Below are 22,151 nucleotides of genomic sequence, written 5' to 3'. Positions count from 1 at the left end.
CCTGAAATATAAAATATTAAGTTGGAAAGGACCTTAAAAGATACTGTATTGAAACAATTTGTGTTACAATACTAACCTCTACACCCAGTGTCTTAAATAACTAACTCAGCTAATAGCAACAACTATGAGGATTTCCTCTAAATACTGAGACTTGCCAGTCATGTTTAAAAATTAACATATTAACTGAAAGTTTCAAAGGAATAACTGATCAAGTGAAATGTTTCTAAATGTCACTTAATAGACAAATCTAAGTACTATCTGAGAGTTAGGTATACTTGAACATAAAGATTATGACTATGTTTTAAACACCAGAGATTAAGTGGAATCAATAGCTATCATATATATATATATATATTTAGAGAGAGAGAAAGGAAAAGGGAGGGAGATAGAAACATCAATGATGAGAGAGAATCATCGATCAGCTGCCTCCTGCATGCCCCCAACCGGGGATGGAGCCTGGAACGCAGGCATGTGCCCCGACTGGGAATTGAACTATGACCTCCTGGTTCATAGGTCGACGCTCAACTACTGAGCCACACAGGCCAGGCCTATCTTTTTTTTTTTTTTTATCACATAAACTAGCTAACTAGATTTTACAATGAAGAAAAAATAGCACATCATCAGTATAAGACAATACCAATAAATCAATGTACTAGTAAATACCTTACAGGAATGTTACAGTAGCATCTAAACAATACTCTGAACATTTCCAAGTCATTCCCTGATATTTTAACAGTATCTAAGCAAAGGACCACTTAAGTGATGAAGTGAAACTATAAACCTGTCAGAACTATTGGACAGAATAACAGTAACAAATCTTTAATCCTTTGACATAAGGTTCTAGGGCAGTGTTTCTCAACCTTTCTAATGCCGTGACCCTTTAATACAGTTCCTCATGTTGTTGTGACCCCCAACCATAAAATTATTTTCTTTTTTTAATTTCTTTATTGATTAAGGTATTACATATGTGTCCTCATTCCCCCATTACCCCCCACCTCCCATTCATGCCCCCAACCCCCTTTTGTCTGTGTCCATTGATAAGGCTTACATGCATGCATATAAGTCCTTTGATCTCTCCCCCTTACCCCCACCCTCCCCTACCTTCCTGAGGTTTGACATTCTGATTGATGTTTCTCTGTCTCTGGATCTATTTTTATTCATCAGTTTATGTTGTTCATTATATTCCACAAATGAGTGAGAGCATGTGATATTTATCTTTCTCTGCCTGGCTTATTTCACTTAGCATAATGCTCTCCACCTCCATCCATGTTGTTGCAAATGGTAAGAACTCCTTTTTTACCGCAGCGTAGTATTCCATTGTGTAGATGTACAACAGTTTTTTAATCCACTCATCTGCTGATGGGCACTTAGGCTGTTTCCAAACCTTAGCTATGGTGAATTGTGCGGCTATGAACATAGGGGTGCATATATCCTTTCTGATTCGTGTTTCTAGTTTCTTGGGATATATTCCTAGAAGTGGGATCACTGGGTCAAATGGGAGTTCCATTTTTAGTTTTTTGAGGAAACTCCATACTGTTCTCCACAGTGGCTGCACCAGTCTGCATTCCCACCAGCAGTGCATGAGGGTTCCTTTTTCTCTGCATCCTCGCCAGCACTTGTCATTTGTTCATTTGTTGATAATAGCCATTCTGACAGGTGTAAGATGGTACCGCATTGTTGTTTTGATTTGCATCTCTCTGATGATTAGTGACTTTGAGCAGGTTTTCATATGTCTCTTGGCCTTCCTTCTGTCTTCTTTTGAAAAGTGTCTATTTAGATCAGTTGCCCATTTTTTGATTGGGTTATCTTCTTTTTGTTAAGCTGCATGAGTTCCCTGTAAATGTTGAAGATTAAACCCTTATCGTTGATATCATTGGCAAATATGTTCTCCCATGCAGTGGGCTTTCTTGTTGTTTTATTGATGGTCACCATTGCTGTGCAAAAGCTTTTTATTTTGATGTAGTCCCATTTGTTTATTTTCTCTTTAGGATCCATTTCCCTAGGAGCAGTATCAGTGAAGAAATTGCTTCGGCATATGTCTCATATTTTGCTGCCTGTGGATTCCTCTAGTATTTTTGTGGTTTCTCGTCGTATGTTTAAGTCCTTGATCCATTTTGAGTTTATTTTTGTGTATGGTGTAAGTGGGTGGTCTAGTTTCATTTTTTTTGCATGTAGCTCTCTAATTTTCCCGACACCATTTATTGAAGAGACTGTCTTGACTCCATTGTATGTTCATGCCTCCTTTGTCAAATATTAATTGAGCGTAGTGATTTGGGTCAATTTCTAGGTTCTCTATTCTATTCCATTGATCTATATGTCTGTTCTTGTGCCAGTACCAGGCAGTTTTGAGAACAGTGGGTTTGTAAGACAGCTTGAAATCTGGTATTGAGATCCCTCCTATTTTGTTCTTCTTTCTCAGGATTGCTGTGGCTATTCGGGGTCTTTTTTCATTCCAGATGAATTTTTGGAGAGTTCTTTCTAGGTCTGTGAAATATGCCATTGGTATTTTAATGGGGAGTGCATTGAATCTATAGATTGCTTTGGGTAGTATGGACATTTTAATGATGTTGATTCTCCCAATCCATGAACATGGTATGTTCTTCCATCTGTTTATGTCTTCCTCTATCTCTTTTTTCAGTGTCGTGTAGTTTTCCACATATAGGTCTTTTACCTCCTTAGTTAAGTTTATTCCTAGGTATCTTAATTTTTTTGGTGCGATGGTAAATGAGATTGCTTTTTTAGTCCATAAAATTATTTTCGTTGCTACTTCATAACTGTAATTTTGTTATGAATTGTAATGTAAATATCTGTGTTTTCCGATGGTCTTAGGCGACCCTGCTAGCGGTTCTCAACCTGTGGGTAGAGCCTAAGACCATCGGAAAACACAGATATTTACATTATGATTCATTGAAAGTAGCAAAATTACAGTTATGAAGTAGCAACGAAAATAATTTTATGATTGGGGGTCACCACAACATGAGGAACTGTATTAAAGGGTTGCAGCATTAGAAAGGTTGAGAACCACTGTTCTAGGGCCTTACACAAAATGATGGGTTACCATTTTTTTAAGAGTTCAACATAAATACATTCTCCACATTTTAGTTCACTCACAGGCCACTATTAGAATAGGATTGACAGAAACTGAAGAATCAGTTATAAAATGTCAATATTGCTGAGGTTGAGAAACTCTGATGTAACATCACTTTATCCGGTTCACCCACAGCATTATATTCTGTACACATTTTAAAAACAAGATTTCATCACGACTTTCCAAAGATTTTAAGGGTCTCAAGATTCACCTCTTAGAATGAAAGGGTTTGGGAGAGATTTAACCATATCTACCTTCTTAAAAGTACAGTATGAAAAAGAAGAGATAATGCTTCCTAAACCTTCATGGCGGGACATGAATAAATTTTGTTATCATGCATTTGAATGTATGATTTCAGCTGTTAATTAGTTTGATGTCATAGAAATAGTGCTTTGAGAAAGAACACCCATAGTAATGTAACTACATTGTATAAGAAGCACAAGGCCTAGTGTTAACCTAAATTTTAAAAGCCGAAATGAGGCAACAAGCATTTATTTGGGGTCAAAGAATTGTAATTTGGGGAGCAGTTTCAGGCAGAAACTCAAATAGTGTCCCAAATACAGGGTGAAAGCAAGAGGTTTTTATGAGAAAAAGGAAAGGAATAATTATATGAAAAGAAAAAATTCATATTAGTACTGATAAGCTGAGTTACTATTGCTGATTCTATCTTCAGATAGAAAGTCTACAGTCATTACTCCTTGTGATCAGACTGTCCTGCTGACTTTATAACTGTAAAACAATAGTGGTTTGGCCCAGTCAGTCCAAAATTTCAAGAAACACAAGGAGCAAGACAGTTCCTCTTGAATGGTTGCTTTGGCTCCATTTTAAAATGGCCTCATTCCTGCCATTTTTCACACTAGCATATAGCAGACACCCAATATGATAAATGGATGCCTCATTTCCTCAAGACAGACTGTATTATAAACAACTTAAGCCACTTATGGATCTAGAAGAGTTAAATTAAGTATGGTTTCAAATTCTGATAATAGAACTTAATTTTTAATGTCAATTATTAGTTTTTGGACTGGTAAAAAATCTGAGGTGACAGTAGTTACTTCCAAGGATAAGAACTACAAAATAGGTAGATAACAAAGATCCTTGCTTTCTTTTTTTTTCAAACTTTTAAATTTTTTTTCAACCCTCTTCTCCCCCGCCTTTTTCTGTCAATATTTCCCCATAGTTCCAATGAAAACTTATTGCTTTCACACTGTGAAAGCTGGAATATCAAGAATTTGTTACTCTCATCATTTTATTTTTGGGTTAAGTCATTATAGAATTAGATGTGAAAAGCAAAAACTAAACAGACACACAAGCTGGCTCTAAGGGGACCACATTTCTTCTGATAAGTCTCGTACTTTTGCCTTTTATTTTTCTATAACGAAGGTACTCCTAACTATGGCATTATCAAATGAGAGAGGACCTTCCCATTTCAAATGTGACCTCTCATTTGACAATAAACAAGATTTCCCAATGCTTCAGGATACTGGAAATAGGCTTTGCTTGTACATATGTGTATTCAAAAGATTTTAGAAAATGTTTTAGGTTACAAAATATTCAAGAATAGTATAATATGTTTTCAGTAAACACTCATTGAGATAAATAATAGGAAAAACTAAGATGAAATCAACTGAATGAGTTCAGTGTGATCTTTTGTTTAGCTCCTTTAAAAAAACCTTAAAGGAATTTTCTAGCAAGAATTTTGTGCCAGCTATTTCCCCTGCCCACTCATCTCAAACCTTTTTTTTTTTTTTTTAATTTAGTCTGGAGTATTTCCAAACAAAGTTCAGACATCACATCTGATTAATCATTTTTAAATAAAATGTTTGGCCCATAACAAGCCCATGAGTAACCAATAAAAATAAAATACCTTTGTATTTCCCACTAATTTTACTTTGGGGACCTAAGCTTTATTAATGCTTTCTTAGACTGACACATGCAACTGAAGCATAAATGCTTATTCCTATGCCCACACTGATGTGAGCAATGAAGAGTCCACATTGATCTATGAATATTACTTGGGACTCAAGCAGAAGTAAAATTGTTCTTTTATTTTAGACTATATGCATACTTATTTTCCTCTTTTAAGTAATCTTTAATAACATTACAGTTTCATAAAATATCTAAATTGAATTAAAAATGAATAACTAGATTATATATTCAACTAAATTCTACTCCAATGTCCATTATTAATTTGTTCAAGCCTGTTAGTATGTTATCTGCTCATAGTAGTGGTGGGTAGAGGTTAAGCTCTGTTGTTCTAGTTGCTCTGGGACAGTGGTCAGCAAACTCATTAGTCAACAGAGCCAAATATCAACAGTACAACAATTGAAATTTCTTTTGAGAGCCCAATTTTTTAAACTTAAACTTCTTCTAACGTCACTTCTTCAAAATAGACTCGCCCAGGCCGTGGTATTTTGTGGAAGAGCCACACTCAAGGGGCCAAAGAGCCGCATGTGGCTCGCGAGCTGCAGTTTGCCAACCACGGCTCTGGGAGATACCTACCTTCTCCCATCCCAAATCTCAGGTGAGCTATACCACATAATTAAGTGGGGCACTCTATATGCACCAGTTGAATGTTGGACACACTGATCTTTCATTAAGAAAGAAATTGTCTAGGTAAAGTGTAATTCATTAATTTACTAAGTTATTTTTCTACTACATTAGTTCTAGTGGTTACAAATGTTTTTATATATACCCTTATACAGGCATGGTATTAGTTTCAAATCAGTATTAACCCAAGTATGATTTCCCCATCTCTAATTCATCATTTATCACAATAACCAAGATGCTATCATATCAACTAATCCAGGCAATTAATTATTTTAAAATTCCTATTATACAAAACCATGTTTTAAAAATCTGCTATTTCTACTATTCATTGCCATTAAGGACTTCTCTCCTAAAACTATTAATATCATTATACAGAATATATTAGTTATAGGATGAAAGTTCAAGAATTTTGATTTTTAAAAAGTTTAATTAAAAGATATTTTAAAGCCTTGCAAAATCAATAAAAGACAAAAAGGAAGATAAATAAGGGTAGAAAACAAGAAAAAAAGTTCATGAACAAATGAGGAAAGAGAATTTATTTAAAATTTCATCTGACTGCCCTAACCGGTTGGGCTCAGTGGATAGAGCATCAGCCTGCATCCAGCCAAGGGCACATACCCAGGTTGCAGGCTTGATCCCCTGTAGGGGGCGTGCAGAAGGCAGCCAATCAATGATTCTCTCTCAACATTGATGTTTCTATCTCTCTCTCCCACTCCCTTGCTCTCTGAAAGCAATAAAAATATATTTAAAAAAAGAAAGAAAATCAAAAGAAGATAAATTTTAAAAAATAAAATTTCATCTGAACTCTTTTTACTTGATGCTAAGATATTTTTAAATCTAAACCTGTATGAATGAGTTAATTCAAATACATAAACATGTAAATGTTTAATTATATTTTAAAACCATCTTTATTCCAAATTACAATAAAAAGATTCATGATTAAATTTTCATTGAATTAACTTTAAATCGAACAACAGACTTTTTTCCAGTGAATTCTCAGCGTTAAATTCAAACTGTGAGTACAAAACAGACTGTGTAAGTACCCCTACCTTAAAAGAAGAAGAAACACTAAAACAGCCTCAAGCTAAAACAAGAATAGTAACACCAGGGTTAAAAAGCCAGATTTACATTAAGTAGATACCTTCTATATTTGCTTTGACAATTACCTTGGGAGAATGTAAGCAGAGTCACTACTTACAGTAAATAAATGCAACTGCATTTACTTTAGAATATGTAAGCTTATCATGTGCAAATTCTTATTATGAAGAATTGGAATTGTGTTTACTCATATGAATCGCCTGAGAATTCTGAATTCTTTAGCAGTCCACACAGTTCATTTATATCTTTTTCATAATGGTGGATTTTGGATTGACCTACTTACTGTTAGTGTATAAGAATTCCAGTAAAAATGAGTTAACAGAAACTCATTCTAACAAAGTCCCTAATAAAATAAAGTAGGAGTAATCAAAGAGACAAGGGATATTTGGAAAAATAATATTTGAAGTCTTGGGTAATAGTCCTTATTTGTTAAGAGGTTAAGCTGGGTATAGTAGAATGAGGGATAAAAAACAAATGTCTTTAGAGAAAATTTAATGAAGTATACTTCAAACACTTTAATCTCTATAGTTGCTTTAATTATGCATTTATGAATTCTCTCTCATTTAATTCATGTCTTACACAGGAAGTAAATTCTTTGCTAATTCTAAACCTCTGAACCACCATCTTTAAAAATATTCTCCTGAGACAGGATAGATTTTCTTTGACCAGAATGATTTAATTGGCATACAGCAAACCTATAGCCAAGAACTGTACATTCAGTAAAGATATTGAAGTGTAGTTCCTTTTCTTGGTGTTACAATAATGAATCCCTGCCCATTTTAAGTTATTTTTCCTACCCGCGCCCCCCGCCCCGCCCCAGTGTAGAAAAGTTAGCCTATCCTAACTTTCACTTCTTAGTTTTTGTTATTAAAAATCAAGTTGAAGTAATAAGGCCAACTTCTGTCAAATATTTAATATTTAACTATTTAAAATGTAACAACTTAGCCCTGGCTGGTGTGCTTAGTGGTTAGAGCATATACCCGCCCACCAAAGGGTCTCAGGTTCAATTCTAGGTCAAGGGCATGTACCTGGGTTGCAGGTTCAATCCCCAGCTCGGTCAGGCCACCCATGGGAGGCAACCAATGAATGTGTCTCTCTCACATCAATGTTCTTCTCTCTCCCTCTCTATCTCTCTCACTCCCCTTCCCTCCTACTCTTCCATTCTCTCTAAAAATCAATGGGAAAAATACCCTCAGGTGAGGATTAACAAAGAATAAAATAAAAATAAACATAAAAATGTAACAACTTGCATATGGGGAAACCTGAATACACTTACTTTTTTTTTTTAATGTTTTTATTGATTTGAGAAAGAGAGGAAGGGAGAGGGAGAGATAGAAACATCGATGAGAGAGAAACATTAACTGGCTGTCTCTTGCCACTGGGAATCAAGCCTGTAACCTGGGCATATGCCCTGACTGGGAACCAAACCAGCAACCTCTTGGTTCATGGGTCAAAGCTCAACCACTGAGCAACACTGGCTGGGCAATACTTATTTTTATTTCTTCAACTTTGACACACAAAGTTATTTACCTCTTTTTGTTTTTAACTTTAACTTATTATACCAAGTTAAAAATACTATAACAGGAGGATCCAAGATGGCGGTGTAGGTAAACACCTAAACTGCTGCCTCGCACAACAATTTCAAAACTACAACTAAAAGACAAAACGTCTATCACCCAGAACCACGGGAAAGCTGGCTGAGTGGAAGTTCTACAACTAGAAGGAAAGAGCAAACAGCACTGAGGGGTGCACAAGCGCTGAAAAGCTGAGGTACGGAGACGCACGAATCGGGAGCGCAGCTGTTTTCAACCCAAAGGGAGATAAGCTCCTGATTACTTCGAACTCCAGTTTCTGGGGAGACGCGGGGGACCCAAACTCCTACGGGGAGAAGCTGGACTGTCTGCCATCAGGTTGGAAAGTGAGGGAGGCTTGCTTGCAGGGCTGCGCACAGGAATAATTGTTTATTGTGCTGGGGCCCGGGACGTAGGGACGGTCGGAGACGCAGAGCCAGCTTCTGGCAGCCATCGCTGTTTGCCAGGCCTTAGCCTAGTGACACCCTGAGACCCCGCCCCGCACAACCTACAAACCCACCCAACCTCCAAGCAGCGGCTTTAGCATATGAATGACCTGCCCTATTGTAGCTTAACCTAGCAAACTTGCAGCCCGAGTCAGACAGCTCCAAAACCTCCAAACCCCAAGCAAAGAGGAGAAAACTGTAGTTCTCGCTATAGCGCCTGCTGGGTGGCCTCAGACAGTAGCTGACCTGCACCCCATTGGAGATCCAGAAGCCAGTGTACCTAGTGGTCAGTGTGAGACACCAGATTTCAACTCCTCACATCCATAAGTGACACATTCAAGAGGCAGACTCAGTGAACACCAAAGCCCCACTGAAACAAGTCCTGCACCATAAGCGTGTCTCCAGCGCAGCAGTTTTTCCATTATAGACACAGCGGGTCCTCACAGCCAATTGGCCTGGAGGTCAATTCCTCCCAGTGTACCAACAGCAATAAAGGCTTAACTACACCAAGACTTTGCACTCAGCCCACAAAGGGGTGTACCAAAGGCGTCCACATCAGGTGATTGGGGAGGCTGAGCTACTGGCCCCTATAGGTCACCTACCACACAAAGCCACTCCATCAACACAAGGAAGCAGCAAAATGCGGAGACAAAGAAACATGTCACAAATGAGAGAAATGGAGGAAAGCAAACTACTGGACGACATAGAGTTCAGAACCACATTTATAAGGTTACTCAAGAATCTTCTAAAAACCGCTGAGGAACTTAGTGAGACCTTTAAGGATCTTAATGAGAATGCCAAAAAAATGGAAAAGGACCAGTCAGAAATTAAGCATACACTGTCTGAAATAAAGAATAGACAGAAACTCAACTGTAGATCAACATACCCCAAGAATCAAACCAAAGATCTGAAATATGAGGAAACAAAAACACCCAACCAGAAAAACAAAAAGAAAAAATCCAAAAATATGAAGATAGTGTAAGGAGCCTCTGGGACAACTTTAAGCGTACCAACATCCGAATTTTTGGGGTGCCAGAAGAAGAGAGAGAGCAAAATATTGAAAACCTATTAGAAGAAATAATGACAGAAAACTTTCCCTACCTGGTGAAAGAAATAGACTTACAAGTCCAGGAAGCACACAGAACCCCATACAAGAGGAATCCAAAGAGGACCACACCAAGACACATCATAATTAAAATGCCAAGGGCAAAAGACAAAGAGAGAATCTTGAAAGCAGCAAGAGAAAAACGGTTAGTTACCTACAAGGGAGCACCCATATGACTGTCAGCTGATTTCTCGGCAGAAACTATGCAGGCCAGAAGGGAGTGGCAAGAAATATTCAAAGTGATGAACAGCAAGAACCTACAACCAAGATTACTCTACCCAGCAAAGCTATCATTCAGAGTTGAAGGTCAGATAAAGAGCTTCACAGACAAGAAAAAGCTAAAGGAGTTCATCACCACCAAACCAGGATTACATGAAATGCTGAAGGGTGTTCTTTAAGAAGAGGAAGAAGAAGAAAAAGGTAAAGATAAAAATTATGAACAACAAAATGACATCAAATACATACCTACCAACAAGTGAATCTAAAAATCAAGTGAATAAAAAATCTGAAGAACAGAATGGACTGGTGAATATAATAGAATCAGGGACATAGAAAGGGAGTAGACTGACAATTCTCAGGGGGGGAGGGGGTGTGAGGGGTGCGGGAAGAGATTGGACAAAAAGCTTACACCTATGGATGAAGACAGTGGTGGGGGGTAAGGGCATGGGGTGGGGTGGGGAATCAGGTGGAGGGGAGCTATGAGGCAAAAAAAGAGGAACACCTGTAATAATCTGAACAATAAAGATTTATTTTTAAAAAAATAAAAAATAAATAAAAATACTATAACATAATAATCTTTGAAAAAGAAGCAAAGTTTTGGGAAAAGTCATCCATGGATAAAAGTTAAAGAAAAAATTAATTTTTATAATAAAAGGTTATAAAAATGTCTCAAAAATAGGTACATGAAAAAAAAATAGGTACATGAAAATACATAGAAAAATCTCCAGAAATTCTAGTAAAATAAACTTCACTAGTCTAAAACCAAAGGACACCAGATTGTTTCTATTTCTAGATATTTAGGAACAACATTAAAGCATTAATATCTATTAAGTTATTCCTAGTAAGAAATACAAAAGAAAACAGATCTTGTGCATGTGTAAATATAAATTACCCGCCAATTAAAATAAATGTCATATAAAAAGTTGAAATGTTAATATTCACTCTTCAAATGAAAGAATTATCAACAGAAAAAACTGTTACTAAATGTTTCCACAAGTCATTTTTAACATAGGCAATACCATTTATTGTGAATCAATACATACCAAATTTTACATGGGACAACACACATAGAACCAACACAACTTTTCATTAAAATAATTGCCAGGACCAACATTGTATGTGTCCAAATTAAGAAATGTAAGTAAGAGATGGTCCAGGACCTCTAATGTGGCAAATAGATAAATGCCTAACTTCTAAACACTGGACTTTCAATTTTTCACCCAGAGCTCCTGACTGCACCCCTTCTTGCCCCCGACTCACAGTGATGTTTAAAGCTGAGCCCTCTTCTTCAAACTGCACCAAGAGCACAAGAAGTAAAGGCTTCAGCCGAAACCGGTTTGGCTCAGTGGATAGAGCGTCGGCCTGCGGACTGAAAGGTCCCAGGTTCGATTCCGGTCAAGGGCACGTACCTTGGTTGCGGGCACATCCCCAGTAGGAGGTGTGCAGGAGGCAGCTGATCGATGTTTCTCTCTCATCGATGTTTCTAACTCTCTATCCCTCTCCCTTCCTCTCTGTAAAATATCAATAAAATATATTTAAAAAAAAAAAAAAAAGAAGTAAAGGCTTGAGGGAATGTGAATGAGACATCGCCACAGCTAGATTACATTTCTCTGTGACATGTCAAAGTAGCATGTTTCTTTTCCCCACTTTTACCTGTTATCTCCTTGTGTCCTCACACTAACCCTAGAGTTTGCCAATTTACTATTATCCCCACTTCAAAGACTAAAAACCTGAGATGGGAAAAACAAAGCTTGCTTTGATACAGTTGGCAAATGACAGGACCAGGATGCCTTCACATCATCTCTAGCTTCAACATTCTCTCAACCCAATGTTTTCATGATTTCAAAATTTCAGCTAATAATCTAAGCAAATTAACCCACTGTTCATCCCTGTCCACATCACCTTGTAAAGAGATCATTGCTTTTATCAATTCCTAAGCGGCATTAGGATATGCCAGATGATGTTCAAAATTATATGTTCAAGATAGCAGCATCTTAGTTCCTCAAATTTTAAGATGTCCCCTGAGCTTTATTTAATCAGTAATTTCCAACCATTTCCCTGTTATAAGGCAAATAAAAAATGATAATATGTGTACAGCTGACCAGTCAGAAGGTTCCAGGAGGTCCATGCAAGCCCTGCACAGCCACTCTGGGGATGGTGGGCACTGTGTGTTGCACAATGCCAAGGCACACACCTGGCAAACTCTGATTTTCAGTTCTAAAACTCCTACCATATGTTCACAGTGGCCCAGACACAAAGGCATATAAATCTGAGAAGTAACAACAGAGAAATGACAGTGAAAACCTCAAGGTCCAACCCTTACAGACAACAGGAAGTTTTCCTTTCCTAACACAGACTTAGGACATGTCCACTCAGCATCCTCTAGGGACTGTGGACAAATTATACCCCAATTCTGCCAGGTGTTATGTAGGAGATACCCAAGGAACCAGAATTACCAAAGGAGAGTTTAATGCTGCAAATCTACCACCACTGTAAGAAAAATCCTAAAAAACTAATGACTCTATAAGGTTTTCCCAAAGACTAAAGGAGATTATAGCTTGTTTTAAGAGACAAGTCTTAAATTAAGACTTGAGACTTTTCTAGGTATTATTACTTTAAAAAATATTTTAATTGATTTTTTTTAGAGAAAGAGGAAGGGAGAGGGAGAGATAGAAACATCAATGACGAGAATCATTGATAGGCTGCCTCCTGCATGCCTCCAATTGCAGCCATGTGCCTTGGACCAGAATCGAACCGGAGACCCTTCAGTCTGCAGGCCAACGTTCTATCCACTGAGCCAAACCAGCTAGGTCTAGGTATTACTACTTTTTAAAGGAAAACAAAAAACACATATAAAATCTTAACACTGTTTTTGGACCAACACAGTATTTAATATCATACATATTCCAGTACCTAAGCAGCTTTGGTGAGTTTCTTTGCTCTTTTTCAGTCCTTTTTCTATTTTGTTTCCCTACACACTTTTTCCTTCCCAGGGCTCCAGTTTTACTAAAGTATTTTTATGTATCAAATGGTCTTGATTTGGGGAGGGAAAAACCCAGTGCTTTCATTGGAGCAAAAATCACAGAATGAACAGCCCATTAAAATGCACAAGACTAAATGTGACTTTATCTGTTTATTTAGAGCTTTTGGTGCTTAAAATTTCAAATAAAATGATTCATCTAATTGCTGTAGTTTTAAAAAATTAAACATTTTTCCATTCTCGTCTGGGAAAAACTGCAGCATAAATCAACACAGTAGACTAGGGAAAACAGAATTACATGTAAAAACATAATTTAGAAAACATTTTAAATTAATAAATAAAAATGTAATTGTTGATAGTGAAAGCCAACAAGAATGAAATACAGACATTTGTATCTTATGTTTGCATGCATCATAAAGGCAACAAAAAACAGTAAGTTTTAAATTTTTACTAAACATTAATTTAAACATATAAATAAGAAAAAAACTCCCTTTATTTTAAACTCAAAATTTTCTTCTATATTCAGTAAAAAAGAAAATTTTACTTTTCAAAAGTATATGATAGCTGTCAATACAAATCTCTCATTTCTTTAAGATATACTTTTCATTCTGATACACAGTTTAGGTATTATGATGCATTTTTAAAATGAAACAGTTTAATGTCAAAACCCAAGTTGCTTCAATGTAACAAGAGAAGACTTAAAGATAGCACTATCATATCGAATTGTAGCATACATACTGTATTGCCCCGTGCTAGTCTGATATATGCTAGTCGGTACTGCCATGGTAGCGATGTTAGGTGGTGTTCCTTCTCCCTCTGATTTTTCTTCTTCAATCTTGGGAACACCAGGCACATCAGAGGAAAGTTCATTCAGTATTTTTCTAAAACATAATTTAACAATACAAATAATTAACATACAGTAATGAAATTTAAAACAGAAAAGCTATAGTGGAAAATTGGTTTGATGTATAATTAATTAAAGTATCATTACAGTGGAAACTTAACTTACCGATAAGAGGGTCTTCGTGAAAGGATTTCTCTGCGTTTATGAGAATCAATTACACCTTCTGATTCTGTAGACTCATCTGTCTCTGTGATTGTTGCTACCTATAATACAAGAGTTTCTGAAATGCATCATAAGAGATATGATCTCCCTAATTTAAAAAACTGTGACTAAGGCCCTGGCTGGGAGGCTCAGATGGTTGGAGCATCATTCTGTGCACCAAACGTCGTGGGTTTGATTCCCATCAGGGCACATACATACCTAGGTTGCAGGTTCAAGCTTCAGTCAGGGCTCATACAGGAGGCAGCCAATTGACATGTCTCTCTCACATTGATATGTCTCTGTCTCTCTAAAAAACATATCCTCCAGTAAGGATTTAAAAAAAAAAAAAAAGTGTGACTAAGGGTCTCTGTGTGCAGTATTAAGTCAGGTGCTCGGGAAGTGTCCAGCAAACAGAACACACTGAAATAGCACTAATGGAGCTTACAATTGGCTTAAGAAAGGAAGCACAGACAAAAAATTTCAGTTGTAGAATAAGTGTGTCTGGAAAGGAATGGTGCAGATAATAAATAAGTATTACAGAAATGCAAATAAAAGAGTGGTTAGCACGTCAAGTGAGGCTTCACAGGAAAGGCCTAAATATAAGATACAGCAGACCCAACCCTGAAAGCACTCTCACATATCCAGCAGGGAGTGAATGAGTCAGTTAACAGATGCAGAAAAAAGCATCTTGATTTCACTGCCCTATTCGTAACACTACAGCTGACTGGAGCTGGGTTTTCAAATTAGACAAATGAGTCCAAATGATTCCAAAGAAGAAAGAACATTTAAGTAGGTAAACAAGCCTGTATTACAACAAGTCCATTGGGGCTTGGTAATGGTAGGTCTTGAAGGTCAAAATAAGGAATTTCTCCTTAAAGGAAAGATGAGAGTTTTAAGCATGACTTCATATTTTTTTTCAAGTCAATAACATGGTTATTAAACAAAGTCAGAGAACTAAAATAAAAAATCTCTCTATAACATGACTGCTCTCATTATATTCAGCCATTTCTCATTCAAGGCCTAAGATAGTTCCGAGTTTACAAAACTCACTTTACTTAATATTGCAATTATACGGGAATTTTATTTAGGCAAAATCAAAAGAACTTATTAAAATATGAACAATACAAGCAGGAATATATACTTCCCAAGGCACACAGGATGAACATACATGTTCACCTACAAATATGACCATGCATCTCTGGTCATGGACATCCCACAAATAAGCATACTTGCCAATGAATAGAAATTATTAGAAAAAATGTTGTTGCAATCAGATAATCATATATCACCATCAAATATTTATCACTTTACTCTGGGCTTTCACATATCTCCCCTATAATCATAAGAACCTCCTTACGTGAGCTGTTTGTTAATTTACCCATTTCAGAAAGGCGAAAACTGAAGTTCACAGAGATTGATCTGTCCATTGTTCAATAGGTAGGAATTTTAAGAAAAGATCCACCTCTACCTAAATCATCCATTTCACAAAATCCAAAAAACCTACTGAATATAAGACAATTCTTTCTCCCAATACCAGCCAGGTTAAAACTAAGAAATATCTGTACCCCAATGAAAGTCATAATACAAAAAGGAGAGTGGAAAGATTTTCTTGTTTTATTATTAGAGTCAGAAAGAGTCAGAAACTCTTGGAACAGAAGGATGAAAATAAAAGACAAGCCCTAGCTGGTTTGGCTCAGTGGATAGAGCGTCGGCCTGCAGACTGAAAGGTCCCAGGTTTGATTCCAGTCAAGGGCATATGCCCAGGTTGCAGGCTCAATCCCCAGTAGGGGGCATGTAGGAGGCAGCCAGTCAATGATTCCCTCTCATCATTGATGTTTCTATCTCTCTCTCCCTCTCCCTTCCTCTCTGAAATCAATAAAAATATATTTAAAAAAATAAAAGACAATACTGAGAATTACTAAAACACCTGGTGCTGCAAAGCTAACTAAGCTTTTAATGAATATGGATTTATTACTTCAAACATCATGTTGCAATCTTCATCCTTATTTTGCAATAAACTGTATTCAAATATGCAAGGGAAAAACAAGACTGATTAAGTACGTGCTTCTATTTTTCCCTCAAAGATCTTTTGTCACCAATTAGGTTCAAATAAGTCTAACTCTAAAGGTCAATTACAAACTGACCTAAAAAAAAAGAAGATAAATAAATTCAATAGACAAGAAAATATCTATACTTAATAATTTATATCAATTGATGCACACAAAAAAATTTTGTTTCAAGAAATGCTAAGGATTTGAAAACAACCTTGAGCCCGGCTGGCACGGCTCAGTGGTTGAACGTTGACCTATGAACCAGGAGGTCACAGTTCAATTCCTGGTAAGGGCATAGGCCCAGGGTCATGGGCTCGATCCCCAGTGTAGGTGTGCAGGAGGCAGCAAATAAGTGATTCTATCTAATCATTGATGTTTCTATCTCTCTCTCCCTCTCATTTCCTCTCCGAAATCAATAAAAATAAATTTTTTAAAGGAAAAAAAATAAACAAAAACAATCTTAATAATGATAAGTAATAAAATACATCTCTGGATCACAACCATAATAATAATCACATCTACAAAACCAATGTTAAATCTGAGAAGAGTATATGATGAATAAACATAAGACCAAGAAACAATATATCATTATTTTCTATGGATTATGTATATTGAATTAAAAATAATATACTAATACCTAATAATGTGACAATTCATTAAAATAGCATCAGTACTATAATCTTTATATTAACATGTTTACCAGACATCTCCAAAGAATCCGCAAAATATTTTTAAGCACCTTTGGAGAGCTTTACTAAATAAATCCGAGTTTGAGCAAAGAATAACAATGTGAAGAATTATTGATCTGACAATTACTCATCCTACAAATTAAAAGCTGATAACAAAATGGCAACTCTTAAATCAAATCTATGGATCTAGCAGAGTACAATGCACTTCACAGGTAAAAGGAAAATTCCTCTAATTCTCTAATAAAACAACTTGATCATAAAAGCTACCCAAGGAAAAGACGATAAGTTAGTAAAGAAAAAGAAGAAAAAAAAAGCTCAAGTTCAAGAAAGTCAAAGACAAATCACCCAGGAAGCTAACCTGAACAGTTTGTATCTGTGGTGACTGAATAACCGATGGCTGTGGTGTGTGAATTACGCCCTGGACATGTACAGTTTGGCCCGAAGGTAACTGTACTAGAGTTATAGCTGGGGAGCCTCTTCCGGTGCCTGATCCAGCTACAGAAACCTGCAAAGATGAGCATGATTGAGGATTAAGGCTGGACCTTTTTGTTGTTCTTTTTGCTTTTTTTAAAAAAAGAAATACCATTACTATGATAACTGCACTATTTTTCCTGCTTCCAAGAAATAACAAGCAAGCCAGGGTACTTACCATTAGGAAGTGGTCACTGTCCTGGAACAGTCATTCTCTGATGTGATAGATAGTAAAGAACCCATGCTCCTCACTTTCGGTTCCCATGCTTCGGTGGCTAAGAATGTTCTAAGCACAAAGTTCTAAAGCAGTTAAACTACCTCACTACGACCTCAGGACTACTAACAGGCCAGAGTATAAATTACCCTCTCTAACTTCTTAAGAGAAACTGGAGACAGAACTTAAATATGGTGAATTATTTTTTAATAAATGAAATGTTTGGCATGGTATTCTAGAATTATTCCAGATGCAAACTAATGCCTTTTCTCAATACTGATGTAAATAGCAAAGTTACCTTAATGCCTCCCCCCCCAGCCCCCCCCACCACCATAATCATGAAAAAGGCACAGGCCAAAGAAATCCCAAGGTCTTTCATGCCCTTAGTGTCTCTGACCCATAAAAAGCTCATGCCTTAGAGCTTGTGTGACTCTCTCACACTTCTCCTCTCCCGTAGCTTGGGCATCCAGATAGAGAGCTAGAACCATCACTTAGCTTGCACAGAAAGAAGACAGTACAGATACCTTGATTGCTTTTGACAGAGATCCCCACTAGGAAAACACAATACCTCCATGCCTCTGGTTTCAAAATCTGCCAAGTTTTCTAATTAGTAAACAACTTGGTCAGCATACCCTTAGAAACTGCCACATTTTACTAAGTTTCAGTATTCATTATGACTTACTCAATAAGCTGCCAGTTTCCATAATGAGTGGTAGTAGAACCAAACAAATTTTGCAGAAAGCATCTGTGGGACCTCACTTTAAGAAACAGCAGTAATTTCCAATCTACTTATACTAATACTTCAAGAGAATTATTTAAAACTGGGTTTAAAACAACTAAGACTTCCTGGCCGGTGTGGTTCACTGGTAGAGCATCATCGACCTACGAACCAGGTCGTCATGGTCCGATTCCTGATCAGGGCACATGCCTGGGTTGCAGGCTTGATCCCCAGTGGGGGGCATGCAGAAGGCAACCAATTAATGATTCTCTCATCATTGATGTTTCTCTCTAAAATCAATTAAAAAATGTATATATTTTAAAACAACAACTAAGATTTTTTTACAACATCATGTCCTTGGAAAGTAAACTTCTTTAGCAATCCAAAAATAAGAAAATCCTTTATCCATGCACTAGAACCTATGTGATGAGCATTGTACTGGGTACATTAGGGTAAAAAGCAAAATTGCTAAAACGAACACCTAAGAAACAATAAATAGCACACCAAACAGTTGAGAGCCAGGTGCTCCATTGTATAAGCCATGAAAGTCAACAGAGCACAGAATAGAAAGATTAGTATGGACCTGAACAATATGTGAAGGCTTTGTATAGAAGCCATAGCTTGAGCTGGACCTCAACATGAGCCTGGAACAGTGGAACAAAAAAGTGAGAAACTAGGGCAGTCACTCAACATGCAGTGTCCCCTGCCAAAATATATAGACACTTTAACAGCTGATATCTCAATTTTGAAAATGAAATGTATATTAATAAACACTGCCTTTACAATTATTCAAAGTATGTGTATATATTTCTTTTGGACACCCTATATATATATATACCAAGGGCAAATTCATCCCACATGCTCTGGGGTATTACTGTCTACCTTAGATTTTGGGGAAAATAAAAAGGTTATGGCATAATGGAACCAGTAGACTTAACAAGTAGAAGTTAAAAAACAAGCAAACAAACAAAACCATTGGATCTATTCTTTAAATGTTCTCAGCACAAAAGGCAAATTAAAAAAAAAGGTATCCACCTGTGTGAATCAATTACTAAAGGTACTCCTTTTGCCATACAACTAATTGTCAAACTTTTTACTATCGGGACACCCCTTTACACTCTTAAAATTAATGGTGACCTCAAAGAGCTTTTGTTTATGTGATTTATATCCAGTAGGGTGCTATAAATGTTTAACAACCAGATCTTGGGAAGGGAGAATGCTGATTTGTACCTTTCAATGATTTCTGTAATGTAAATACTCCTACTATGGCAGATTTCAAGCCAACAGCAGATGACACTGAACACAAAGTTGGAAAAGTGCACACAATCAGCTCTCATGAGTTAGCGCCAGCACAGCACTGGGTATATATGTATTGATATTTACTATGTTAGAAATTAAAACTGAGAAATTTAAAAAATACTTAGTAACTCATTAAAGAACAATAATTCTATTACAAGCTACAAATAATATTTCATGAAGAATAATTACATTTTACAAAAAGTAATGACAAGTGTTTCACATTTTTACAAATATAAAAATATTTTGTGAACGATTTACCGAAACAGCTAGATTCTCATACCTACTTCTGCTCATAATCTATTGTAATGTTATTTTAGTCAGTATGTAGAAAAAAAAAATCTAGTTGAACCTTACTCAGACATGATTGGTAAAGGAGAAGTATTTTAATAGCTTTTTCAGAAAAATGTGTATATTGTTTGGTATTACACCAAAAGTGGTTGTCTCTTAAAGATTAGTTGCAATGTGGAATATGAAATCATATCTGTTACATTAAAATCTATGGATCTATATTGTACTTTGCATGATCATTATTCATGCACAATTTTGTAACATCATGCAGTAGTTACTTGGAAGATATTGGCTCATACATATTGGGAAGCTATCAAGCTCAAAATAGCAGATGCAGGCTTTCCAAACTTCAAAACTTCTGCTTAAAAGCTGGAATTTTATCATTGGCAATAAAAATTGTTGTTTTCCTGTAAGTGACAAACTCACTTCATTTGCATTTGAGATAAAATGTGTTCCAAATAAGTGTGAATAGCCACAGTTTGGTTATTAGGCATTCTTTTGAGAAAAATTATGTCGTGTGAAAAAAAACTCAGCTAGTTCATCTTGCCACTCAAACAATAACTTGTGTTATTTTTTCAAAAACACCATCGGTCTTCAGTATGCAGCAGAAATGCTTTCAGTGATTGTCCTAATTTTGTAACTCAGAATATTAAAACAACATGTACTTAAGGGTCAAGACTCAATACAACTGGTAATATTTACTGCTTCACCAAGAATATTCCTAAATGAAACTGACTTTTTTTCCCACTGCAAGTGAATGGCAGTGAAGAAAACAATGACGTCTATCCAGTTTGGTGCCACTGACTCGATTCCAGCTGAGGCATCAACAGTTTTACTCCCCGTTATTTTTGCAACGTTAGTGTAAATGACAACACAGAAAAAAGGAATATAGATCTTAACATCATTGTGAAAATAGTTTTATCCTCCCAAACCTCCAGAAAGAGTCCTCAGAGACTCCCTCAGCGTTCTGTGCACCACACTATGAAAATTGCTGCTCTCTCTTAATGTAGGCTCCAAGCCCTGGCTCACAGCATAAAGAGCAGGGTGCTGACCCAGGCTGTAATTTCACCTCCATAGTCAAACCACCATATCCAGTAACCTTGATGGAGATTTCATATGTCAGAGAATGAGCAAAGTATTATATAAATTATACCCAAGAGTACCACAAGTATTCTTAAAGACCACGCCTGTGGATTGAGATGGCAGATAGTGCTCACATTCACTTTCTGGGGGGCTGAGAGGGAGGGGGGATGGACCAGCTTCAAAGAAATTAAATATTTTGAAGAACTGAAAAACAACTCAAGAAAAAGTCATGGGTTTCTTATCAGTATAAATCATGCTTTAAGTTGCTTTGTCTTTCAAGTATAATTTTCAGGATTTTAATTTATTAAATAATCACTCTATCAAAATGGCTTAGTGTCAAGAATACTGCTATTGCTCAGTCAGTGTAGCTCAGTGGTTGAGTGTTTACCTATGAACCAGGAGGTCATGGCTCCATTCCCATGGGTTAGGGCACGTGCCCAGGTTTCAAGCTCAATCCCTAGTAGGGGGCATGCAGAAGGGAGCCAATCAATGATTCTATCTCATCATTGATGTTTCTATCTCTTTCTCCCTCTCCTTTCCCTCTCTGAAATCAATAAAATAAACAATACCTACTACAGAAAAGGAGCTGTACTCACTAATATAAAACTATATTCCTAGACTTCTAGAGATGGATCATATGAATTCTATAATTGCAATGAAACTTCTCTATGTCCAAACTCTGGGGAGTGCAAAACCTCATGAAACAACTCTTTCACTACCCTATTGAAATAAAGGCTGAGAATCAGCAAAAATGACATACCCTACAATCAGAATTCAGATGTACAGTATCCTTAAAAACAAAACAAAACAAAAACCCCTTAGATCTAGAGAACCCGTCAGACATTCTATATTCTCATTGCCAAAAGTGACTGGCATTGAGTAGTATTAAGCCTTAACTGTGTTGGTAGAGTTAACAGGCTAAATTTCACCATTATTCATAAAATTTTTAAAAATTCACATGGCTCCCTACCTTTAACATCTTAGCATTATTTTATTATTATACTCGTTATATGGCACCCGTGAAGTATGGTACACAGATGGCATAAAAGGAACAGGCAATGAATGAAGAACATGCATGGTGGCCATAAAGGCAAAGGTGGGTAAATAAAGAAACATCTTTTTGTTTTGGGTAAGGTGGCAGATTCAGTTAGGAAGGCTAGGTTGAAAGCAATGGTAAGGGCAACCAGGTGGAAATGTTTAATAGGCAAGGAGAATTATGAGACTCATGCTTGATTA

The 22,151-nt window shown here is 36.6% G+C and overlaps 1 protein-coding gene across 10 annotated transcripts in view; it reads right to left on the bottom strand.

Annotated features, from left to right (window-relative positions):
• CREM (cAMP responsive element modulator) overlaps positions 1-22,151 on the bottom strand; it is a 96,913-nt gene that overhangs the window by 27,285 nt on the left and 47,477 nt on the right. For 6 of the 10 annotated variants that reach the window (XM_080665196.1, XM_080665194.1, XM_080665199.1 and 3 more), the window contains 3 exons: positions 17,201-17,347; positions 14,067-14,164; positions 13,796-13,938 (listed from right to left, as the gene is read on the bottom strand). In XM_080665196.1, coding sequence (XP_080521322.1) covers positions 13,796-13,938; positions 14,067-14,164; positions 17,201-17,347 — 388 coding nt within the window. The remainder of the gene's footprint in view (positions 1-13,795; positions 13,939-14,066; positions 14,165-17,200; positions 17,348-22,151) is intronic. The other 4 variants (XM_080665187.1, XM_080665198.1, XM_080665200.1 and 1 more) reach the window with 1 other exon arrangement.

The sequence above is a fragment of the Plecotus auritus genome (genome assembly GCF_963455305.1).
Source record: "Plecotus auritus genome assembly, chromosome: 1".
Classification (NCBI taxonomy): Eukaryota; Metazoa; Chordata; class Mammalia; order Chiroptera; family Vespertilionidae; genus Plecotus; species Plecotus auritus.
This window is presented reverse-complemented; position numbering and strand designations above follow the sequence as displayed.